Below are 11,824 nucleotides of genomic sequence, written 5' to 3' on the forward strand. Positions count from 1 at the left end.
ATATATATATATATATATATATATATATATATATATATATATATATATATATATATATATATATATATATATATATATATATATATATATATATATATATATATATATAGAGAGAGAGAGAGAGAGAGAGAGAGAGAGAGAGAGAGAGAGAGAGAGAGATGACCGGGGGAAAAGGAAGGAAGAAGAGGGGAGAAGATATCTTGAATAATGACACCAAACCTCCCATGTACAATCTTTGAGTGAATTCTTGAAGAAAAAAGAACCCTTCCATCTTATAGCCACCATATTCACTTTTTAACCTTCAATTTCATGTTCTCCATCCATTGCAAGGTGGGATTCATAGGTTTGAATTGGGATAATAACCCTAAGTTTTTGCATGATGAGGAATGGTGATAAAAATATATAAGTTTTGCTTATCTTATATGAAAGACATGAAAAGCATGCTAATGAAACTTTTTCTTGTGATTGGTTGCTTGTATGTGTTATTTGTGGTCTCTTCCTTGCTTAACCTTGAATAATGAACTAGTTTTCATGTGGATAGAATTATATGAATCATGAATGTGTTAGTAAACACTCATGCCATGATTAATTTTGTGGACAGTCCTAGAACCTTTGTGTGATGTGTATGCATGTTCATTATTGATGAAAATTCCCGAGTTTTCCCATGATTATAACATGTTTGCTCTGAGTTGGATTAGAACTTTCGAGTGCATTGTATGTGGGGAATCACAAATGTGCAAGTTCACATTTTCTAGGCCCTACTACAACTCGTATCACCTGTTACGGGGGGTCGTATAAGCTTTTTGGTTTTATAAGGATGGAGGCATGGGCACTGCTACAAGTCGTAGCATCCCCTACGGGCACCCGTAGATGGCCTTTGTAAAACATATGGTTGGCATGGGTGTCTGGATCCCATTACAAGTCATAATGGCTATTACGAGCAATTATAGTAAACCCCTGACCCTTTTCCCTTCCATTTTTCTTGAAACCCTAGTGGCACAATTGATATTGTGGGATTTCATTATGATTGTGTGTGATGCCTTATTGACTAGTTATTAGGAAATAACATGAGATTCTTTGAGGATTGAGTTAATGATCAAGGGTGGTTTCTCTTAGATGCTAGGTTCCTAGTTAGCTAAATATCAATGGATAATATAAAGTGAGGAAACCCTAGGTTGAGAGAGATAACCTAGAGATGAGATATTTTGACACGTAAAGATACCTTAGTTGGTACGTGTATCAAGGCTTACTTGAGATACCTGAGGAATTGTTACAATATATGGAGAGTTTTGGTTAGAAGTTTGTGACCTAAGTTCACACATATGAGAAATGGTGACCGGGGAAGGATATTTAGTAGTATGTGACCCGAGTTCACGCATATGAGAAATGGTGATCAGGGAAGGACATTGCATATCTAGACGGACTTCCGTGATCTCCGACTGAGACCATATGAGAGGAAGCGGCCAAGGAGAGATGTTCCATTTAGTGAAGGGAGTCTGTGACTCGTGACTGGGCCGATATAAGAGGTGGTGGTCGGGGAAAACGTTCCTTGCTCATTCTGGAATCCGCTTAGTCGTTATTTCCCGAGGTAGGAAATGGGTTATGTACCCGAGTAGTGATATTCACACACACTACATGAGATTGTTAGGATCTCGAGTCCCCATACTCGCATAATTATAAGATATGCGGAGTTAATAATTTTTTTCGTTGAGAATACCTTGGGCGAGTGGATTTGTGGTTTAGATCGAACTTCACTGAGATAAGTTGTATCTCACCCCATATTTAACTATTTCAGGTAGCTCGAGTAATCTAAAGGTAAAGGCAAGTGACCTAAAGATCTGAAGACTTTGTTGATCATGTTTTGTTCCGATGTGCTATTATGTGTAGTAGTTGTACCGACATTCATTTACCATGTTGTAATTCTTTATCTAATATATATGTATGTGATGTACCTATTTGGGGTGTTATAGGTAAGACCACTCTAATTACCTTACCACACCCTTTAGATTACAATATTCACACCACATATTAGGGTAATTATCTTAGTAATCTACATGATATACAATTACTTTAAACACAGTATACTATAATGAACTTTATTAGATATACAATTGCAATAGTCGTGTTAATAACAAAGTTACGTATCTTTTTAATATTGTTCATTTTGATGTTTAAGGGTCATAGTCATGTTTCTTCTATCTTAGGGTGTACATTTTTTACTTGTATTAATGATTTCTCCGGATGTATTTTGAGTATTTTTTAATAAGACCGTTCTGAGTTGTTTAACATTTTAAAGACCTTTTTGTTCCAAAATTATGACATTATTTGAAAATATTATTCACATTTTACGTAATGGCAATGTAAAATAATATTTCTCAATTTTTTTATTTCTAGTTATCGACGCATACCTCAATAAAATGGTGTCGCTAAAAGAAAATATAGAGAAGTTGTTGACAATGCTCGTATCCTTTTGCTAAATGTCAATCTACCTCTCAATTTTTGTTGTTGATGTTGCTCTTACCATAAGGTACTTAATAAACTGAATGTCATCCTCTGTTATAAATGATTAGGTTCCCCATTCTCTGTTACACACTACAAACCTTTTATATGTTGTTTCTCCTCGTGTTTTAGGTTGTATTTGTTTTGTTCATGATTTATCTCCATGTTGTGATAAGATGTTTGCTTGTGCTATCAAATGTGTAGTTACAACCACCACAATTTTAATAGCTTAAGTCGTATTTAATTAAACATACTTTTTCATAATTTAAGTCTGACTTTTTTCTAATAGAAAAATAAAAGCCACATATTAAAAATAAAAGATTCCTGAGTTAAAGAGAATACAAATAAAGTTAAGAGCACTGTAAGTACTCAGGAACAACATTCCAACACCGACTAGAATCCAGAGCGGAATCCAAACAAAAAATCAAGAAAACACCCAAATTACCTCACAAGAAAAACATAAATCGACCTAAAACACCGTCAACACTATCCTGAATCTCCTAGCTCATAGACCTCCGGAGAGAGCAAGTTGAAAGCAAGTATAATCTCCACCTGTACAAAATAAAATGATGGCAGGTGACCACCCAACAACCCCTAAATGCACAGCCACTTGTGTGAGTCTCACCCCCAGTCAATAAGAGAAATGAAGAAACCCAAAGAACGAACCTTAATCCACTTTAACGGGAAGCTAATTATCGTAGACATCCAATTATTAAACGTTAAACTTTTCTTGTAAAAAATATCTTTGTTATGTGATTTTCAAATAGTTCAAACTATAGAATGCAAGTCTGACTTTTTTTTAAAATAAATAAATCTTATTTAAATAGGCTGGACTATAATCTCCTATTGGTAAGCCTAACCTGAACCCTAGCCCTAGGTGTAATAAGTGATTTGACAACAATTGAGTTGATGTATTTTATTTATTAACTTTAATTTCATCAAAATATACATCAACTTACATGAGAAAATCCACCAAATTTGATAGAAGAAAGAGTTTCGATAGATACTCACGTTACAATTAATTTAAGTTATTAACCTGGTTATCCCATATAAGCATTTTATGCGCTATATTAGGGGTGTTCGCAGTGCAATTTAGACGATTTTAACGCAAAAAACCGCAAGAGAGAAAAACATGCAGCTCAGTTGGATTTTAGAAATAAAACTAAACCAAACCAATGCGGTTTGAGTTGATTTGGTTGATTAGCTTTTTTACATTATTTTATTGAGCCATACATACACCCATAGAGAACAACATAATTTTGTATTTAGTCATTTATACATTACCAAATAACAACAAAACTCATCATATTTAGACAAAAACTTCTCATTCAATATACAAAAATAAGATTAGACAAAACTAAAATAAATAACATAAAATAATAGCATAAAACAATATAAAAATATTATAATAAAAAGAAAAAAAATGTAGGAGATGAGAGATTAGAGAAGATGAAAAAAACCATAAGAGATACGAGATTAGAGAAGAAATGTACAATAAAAATGTAATTGAAAGAGAAAACAATAATATAAAAATGAGAAGATGAAAAAGAAATAACACAAGAGAGTAAAAATTATAGTAGAAGAGGTGAGACGAACATGACAAAGAAGATAAGAAGAATGCGTCATACTATTAAGAGAGATTTAAGAAAGTTGAAACTAAAACTTTAACTAGTGTGAGTAAGAGAATATTTGTAACATTAATGCATAATAGATTTAGATTTTGGGTTGAATGTTGGATAAGTGAAACATGATTATAATATAATACAAACTACAAACCGAACAAAACCGTACAATTTTATTATAAAATGACCAAAAAACATCCGAACCAAATACAATTTTTTACAATTTCAATTTAATTTGATTATGTTTACGGTTTTTTATTGGGTTGATTCAAATTTGAACACCCTTGTACTATTTCATCAAAATTTAGTGAATTAAAAAGTTAGTGAACACCCTTATTGGGTTGATTCGTGAATTAAAAAAATTAAGGGTGTGTTTGATTTAGTTTTTAAAAACAGTTTTTTTGTTTTCAAAATTTATAAAATTAAAAATTTGTTTGATTACAATGTTCTAGAAAACTGTTTTTAAAAACTCTTTCATTTTTATTGTTTTTAAAAGTGAAAAACAAAAACAGGTTTAACATGTTTTTCATTTTTAATTTTGGATTTCTGTATTTCAAATCTCAAATGAAAAATACGGAAAAAAGTGACAATTTTCATTAATGGCACATATGTAATTATAACCAATTTTATTATTTTTTATAATTGAGTCAAGTGAATGAAAAGCTAAGTAGTACAAATAAAAAATGAATGTAATGCACTTACATACTTGCATAAGTTTATAAAAGTATTTTTTTTCTTTCTATAAACTATGACCAATTTATGCTAAATTTCATACACCATTTGTTACATTAGTTATTTATAATATCTCTATAAATAAATAAACAATAGAATATTATAATTTAAAGTTAAATAATTTTTTTCTTTTAAAATTATAAAGTTTTGTTTGTTATTATCATCATAAAAAAATCATATTTTTAATCTTATAAAAGTACATGCGAATATTTTTATTCTCTACTATTAAATCAACCTATATTTTTAAATTATTTTGTATATATTTTTAAATTATTTTGTATATATTTTTAAAGTAAGATAAAAAATTCCATAAAAATAAGTTGAAAGTCAAATTTTAAAGTTCGTGTTTTAATCATTTTCATTTTGAGTTTGTCATTTAAAGTATTAATATTTGTTCCGTTATGGAACCAGAAATGGATGAGATTGCGAAAATCACGATGGAGCGATGCTTCACAAGTGACTCTACGATATGATTTTGTGAATCGAAGGTTGCGATCACAATGTTTCTTGAACCGAAAGTATTGATCTTGGGTCAGCGTCTTTGATTGGTGTCGATCTTGAATCGACGTTGCAAATCTCCAATACGATGATTCAAATAGGGGTACTTGCATGGTTAACACTTCAATGCCCAAGTCAGTTTAGTGTTTGAGAAAACTGCAATGAGAGTGGAGATTAGAAAGTGTGTACCTGAAAATCCTTTGTGAAGGTATTTATACCTTGAGCTTGATGAATCAGGTGGAATAAGTGGAACTCCTGTTATTAGGCATTTGGTTGACAGGAGAGGTGAATCCCTAGGCCTTTGGCCTATACGAAACAACATTTAATTTTAATCAGGTATGAGATATAGGAAGCCCACTCTTTGAAAGAGTGAGCTTGGGTTGATGGTGAACTAAAGGATTCAAATTGTATTTTGAAGTTTTGGTCTGCCGTCGAGAGGTGGTATATGCAAATACTTCGACGCTTAAATTACACTTGTACATTTAAATATGAGTCATTAAAAATTTAATTATTATCTATTAAAATTCTTTTTCATTTTATATTAGTTAAAAAAGTAATTTTTAAAAATTAAGTTATCATTTTTTATTTTCTCATTTTTAAAACTATTTTTAAAAATAATTTACCAAACAAATATTTCTATTTTCTCATTTTTAAAAGAGTTTTAAAAAGTCATGTTATCAAATAAATTTTTTAATAGTTCTCTTCTTAAAAATACTTTTCCAAAATAATTTTATAAAATATACTTTAAAAAGTGAAAAGCATGACTAGGCCAAATTTTGGTTTCTTCAAACTATTTAAAAGAGTGTTGTATTTTTTTATTTTATAATAATAAACTAATATATGAAATTAATTTGTCAAAAAAATGTTAAATAAAAAAAATCTGCAAAACGAAGTCGTTTCGCTACTGTTAAGATTCTCCCCCGTCATATAAACCCTAAGTTAAATCTTCTTCTCTCGCGCCTCGACTCTACCCATAACTCCGGCATCAACACCGTCGCAGCTTCCGGCATCAACACCGTCGCAGCTTCCGGCATCAACACCATCGCAGCTTCCGGCATCAACACCGTCGCAGCTTCCGGCATCAACACCGTCGCAGCTTCCGGCATCGCCACCTGAATTCCATCACAACTCACACACCTTCAACAACCTCCTCCTCCGCATTCTCATTTTCAACCATATAAACACAGAAGAAGTAGAAGAAGAAAAATGGAGGTTCCCGAGAAAAATAACGAGATTGACGCGACAACAGTTCCATCGAATGAAGAGAAGACGGAGTTGGAATCGAAATTGAAATTGAAGAAGAAATTGAAGATGAAGAAGAAGCTGGAGAAGGAAACAGAGAAAGCTCAAAAGCGTGGTGTTTGCTATTTGAGTCGCATTCCCCCTCATATGGATCATGTTAAGCTTCGTCAAATTCTATCTCAATTTGGGGATATTCAAAGGATTTTTCTCGCTCCTCAAGGTCACTCACTCTTCACACACAAACATTTTTCTATTACTTACATTCAATTTAATTTAATTTAATCTAATTTTCTATTTTAATTTTTATATGTTGATATCACATTGCACTTTGTTTTTATAAATATACTCATAGGATAGGATATGATAGAACATCTGTTGAATAAATATTTGACATTTCATAATCCATAGTATTTCTGATTGGTTTATTTGAGTTTATCTATTGTCATAAGCACTTATGTGACTGTTTGGGAGAGCTGATGGAAACAACTTAGGACATTTCATAGGCTATTTTCAGCTTATTTCCATAAGCTTTCTAGGATTGGGTTATGAAAACAAGCTATAACATATATGAAAACAACTTGACTATATTTTTTTTATCTATTGTTATGGAAATAGATTATACATATGCACCTATATGATAGGCTCGTATGGTTAAGCTTAATTAAGTTGTTAATCCAAAGAAGGATTTATTAAGAAATTTAGTTAAATGTGGTTAATATTTTGATCTCGTGAAATACATGTGCATTTTCTAAAGTACCCTTCACGGGAGCTTATTTTATGAAGCTATAAGAGTCGTTGGGAAATAAACATATACTAATTCAGGGATATTTTAGGACATAAATGAGTACTCTTTTGCTTAGTTCAAAACATGATCGAGTAATATATTACTGCTTGGTTAGTTGGTTCTAAGGTTGGCTAATTTTTATTTATTTTTTAATATAACAGAGTCTTCTGCCAGAGTGCAATTTAAGAGGGCACGTGCATCTCAAAACCAAGCTTATTCAGAAGGGTGATTGTTTAATTTATTTGATTTTGAAATTGGACTGGATTGGCATTTGATTGAAGTTTTTGTGGTTGTTGATTATGTTTTTATGTTGGCGGGTTTTGATGATTGGATTTTTGCTTTGTGATTGTGTAGATGGGTTGAATTCGCCAATAAATTTGTTGCCAAGAGGGTTGCCAATAATTTAAATGGTGAACAGATAGGTACTTGTTTGACTCTAGAATTATTTTATTCTTTAAAGTTGGTGAAACAAAAAATAAAATTTGTGCACAACAGTGTTTCTGAATCATATTGTGTTTATTAGGGGGAAGGAAGAGGTCATCTTTCTACTATGACCTTTGGAATATTAAGTACTTAAGCAAGTTCAAGTGGGATGATCTAACTGAAGAATTAGGTAATCACTTTATGATCAGTTTTTGATTTAATTTATTGAGGAATAAGGAGCTCAAGCTCAAGCTAAACATATTTGTTACAGCCTTCAAGAGAGCTACTCGGGAGCAAAAAGTGGCATTGGAACTTTCTGCTGCCAAGAAAGAGAGGGATTTCTATATGTCCAAAGTTGATCAGTCACGTGCTTCGAATGCTATTGAGGAGAGGCTAAAGAAGGTACATGGTTTCTGCACTTGACCCAAACTTAATACTAAATGAAGTTATCATGCCGTGACTTAATTCAATTTCAATATGTCCCTGTTAAGAAAATAAATAGGTAGCTCTCACTAATCCATATCTGTTGATTTCCTTGGTTAATACAAGATTTTTTATACTACCTTTTTCTGGCATTGGTTTGGTGATGTCAAAAAAATAGAACTGTAACAGTTGTTTTCATTAAAGAAATAACTTATGTGTATTTTTTAAAATCAATTATCTATGGCTGGTCAGAAAATGAATATCATTTTTAATTAATAGAAAAGGCTATCTAGTAATTGGAACTTAAAATTAGCAAGTGATGAAGCATAACGTTGTTATTGGGTTTTCTATATAATTGACAATGATATAGTGTTTACTGCTTTCTTTGACTTTCTTGTACGCCCCCACTCACCACATTCATTTTGTATAAATCACCACAAGCAAAACCTTTATATTTGCTAGATCAGTGACTTCACAATCCACAGCACAGCCATAATATTTTTCCACTGTATAATTTTTTCTTGAATTATTTTCTTAACACCTTAAAGGCAGAATAGGCTGGCAAGCTCTGTAGCTAGGATTTTGTTATGGAATGGAGCAACTTGTTTTAGAGGCCAAGTAATGTGCACAACCACATTAAGTGGTGCTTCTGCGCTAATGTTTAATTTACTAATAGATTTTGAAATCTCGTTGGATCTTATGGTGTTTTTTCTATACTGAGTTTTTCCTCATTGGTTTTCCACCTACATGGTTCTCCCTCCGAAATCATTTTTCTGCACAACCTTTAAGCTCCACTACCCTCCCCCGTTTCCTCACCCATGCCACTTCATTCAAGGCAAAAACTCCCACCCACCTTTGCAAAATAAAATACGTTTCATCCTCTCTTTTACTTCCTCAGTAAAAAAAACACAATCATCAAGCAACTAAACCCATTTTTGGAAAATAAAACACCAAACGAACAATAAAACAGAAAAAACTAGGGGGATGAACATCATTTAAACCTCCTCCAGCCAGCTCAACTGAAAATTAAAATAAAAAATAGAAGAAGAAAATAGAAGGGGATACAACTCCCTCATCGCCACCATCACTGCATGACGGTAGGCGTCCTCTTTCCTTCATGTCATCCACTGAACAGTGTCCTATTGTCATTGTCGTTGCACCTGTCTTCAGCCACCACACCTCTTGTCGTAAAGAGGGCTTCTGCCTCTCATCCAACCTATGTAGATGGGAAGAGTAGCCGTTCACAAATATTTAACTCAGGTTGTGCGTGTTCGGTCTCGACGAGGAAAAAATGGTGGAGAAGAGGGGATAGATTTGGTGGAACTCTTTCATCTAAAGGTTTAAAATGATCTTGCACGGTGCAATACCATTTCTAGTGTAGCTAACGCTTGTTTTAGATTATAAAAAATATTGTTGACTTTTTCCTTAAATCCACAAGAACTTGTGATGATTTACTTCTTTTTGATTACGATTTATTACACTGACTCACATAACATGCTTCACAACCATTTTGATTAGAAGTAAATTTAATAGTGATTCAGCTACGTTTTTTTATCTGTACTTTTCATTTGGATTGCACAGAAGCAGAAGGTTCAACAAGACTCAGTACAAGTGGAAAAAGTGATTCGGCATTTCCCTCAAACAAAACCTATTGCTGCTGATGCTAAACAAAGTAAACCTGAACTGACAGATGATTTTCTAGATGCAGTAAGTCTCAATTTCATTATTGATTCTCTCATTTTGTTTTGTTCTTGTTCTGTTGTTATTTTTTATTTTATAAATATGTACATGTGTAAATTCATTAGATTTTAATCTAAGATTCTCCGCATTGACCCTTGCAGGTATTTGGCGGCTCATAATGCTGTATTGATATGCCTACAACATATGGGTGATGCTACCTTGATGTATTTATTCATTTACAGTTTATCTAGAAAATATTTTACTTTTTTATTCAGGTTTTGAAACTGGAAATCAAAGTAATATGTATACATAACAGGCAATTTTGTCAACGTGAGTTGAAAATTTTAAACTGGGCAAAACCTGGTTTTCCATGCCTTGATTTTGCCCCTGTTACAAAATACTATCAAGTTATGAACTGTAAACCTTAAAATCTTGTGGTCCACAGTACGGATACTCTGGTTTAACTAGTTTTGTCACATTTTTCCCGATCCAAATCTTATTTTCTCTCCAGCACATTCACCTTGTTTTTCACCCTAAATTGTGTCTTTTATGAACATGATAACTTCATCACCAGCTTGCACTGTTGGCTCCAAAGTTACATAGTGCTCCAATATCTCACACTGAAAATCCCTCCGACCCATATTATAAAATTAAAACCACAATGAAATAATTGAAAAAACAACGGTAAGGAAAGGAAAATTAATTCAATTAATTGTGTGCAGGAGAACTTAAACATTCAATTGGACCTAAGGAAAATAGATTCAATTAATTGTTTGTAGGAGAACTTAAACATTCAATTGGACCTCACACCCAAACACATTTTCATAATAATAAAAAATATCCCTCATTTTTTTATTAACAATATATTTTAAAATTTTCTTTTAGTTGCAAAAAATTCGATTGTTCATATAATAAATCCGATATAATTTTTTATCGAATTATTTGAAATATTTAATGCGTGTCAAAATTATTATTGAGTATTCAAAAAAGTTTGATATATATATATATATATATATATATATATATATATATATATATATATATATATATATATATATATATATATAACACTTTCATTTTATTTGATATGATTAACAATTCGGTTTCAATAAATGAAACCGCTCAAACATTCTATCATATGCGTCACTCTCATTTTATTTTATATGATTAACAATTCGGTTTCCATAAATGAAATCGCTTATATATATATATATATATATATATATATATATATATATATATATATATATATATATAATATATATATATATATATATATATATATATATATATATATATATATATATATATATATATATATATATATATATATATATATATATATATATAAAGAGATGACACTGATTCAAGAAAATATGTGAGTGTCCCTTTAAGGTGTGTGGTTACATATTGTCAAATAAAACTTGGATATTTAATGTCATATGTGGTTTTCATAACCATGATTTGTGTGAAGAATTATCCGTCCATCCTAGTGTGTGTTGGCTCATGCCGGAAGATAAGGAATGTATTGCTGACATGACATTGAATTTGGTTCAACCAAAAAATATACTTTCAATATTGAAACGAAAAAGATCCGAAAATATATCAAATATCAAGCAAGTCTATAATATTCGGTACAAAACTAACAAGGCACTTAGGGGGGATATAACTGAAATGAAATAACTCTTAAAATTGTTGGATGATAACAATTACTTGTCTAGGTACGGAACGTGGGAGGATGTAGTTACTGTTAGAGATATATTTTGTACTCATCCTGATTCCTTAAAGTTGTTCAACACGTTTTCTACTGTGCTCATACTTGATTCAACCTACAAGACCAACAAGTATAGACTTTCATTATTGGAGATGGTTGGTGTTACCTCAATTGAGAAGACATATTCAGTTGGGTTTGTATTTCTAG

General features: G+C 31.6%; 1 protein-coding gene across 1 annotated transcript; it reads left to right on the forward strand.

Moving 5' to 3' along the window:
* Positions 1-6,229: 6,229 nt before the first annotated feature.
* Positions 6,230-10,370, forward strand: LOC127123537 (pre-rRNA-processing protein ESF2). Its single transcript, XM_051053750.1, has 7 exons — positions 6,230-6,813; positions 7,539-7,602; positions 7,732-7,799; positions 7,901-7,990; positions 8,072-8,202; positions 9,805-9,930; positions 10,065-10,370. Exons 1-7 carry the CDS (start codon positions 6,558-6,560, stop codon positions 10,080-10,082), a joined length of 753 nt encoding a protein of 250 aa, XP_050909707.1. The 5' UTR covers positions 6,230-6,557; the 3' UTR covers positions 10,083-10,370.
* The last annotated feature ends 1,454 nt before the right edge of the window (positions 10,371-11,824 follow it).

This window comes from Lathyrus oleraceus, chromosome 1, assembly GCF_024323335.1.
Source record: "Lathyrus oleraceus cultivar Zhongwan6 chromosome 1, CAAS_Psat_ZW6_1.0, whole genome shotgun sequence".
Taxonomy (NCBI): domain Eukaryota; kingdom Viridiplantae; phylum Streptophyta; class Magnoliopsida; order Fabales; family Fabaceae; genus Lathyrus; species Lathyrus oleraceus.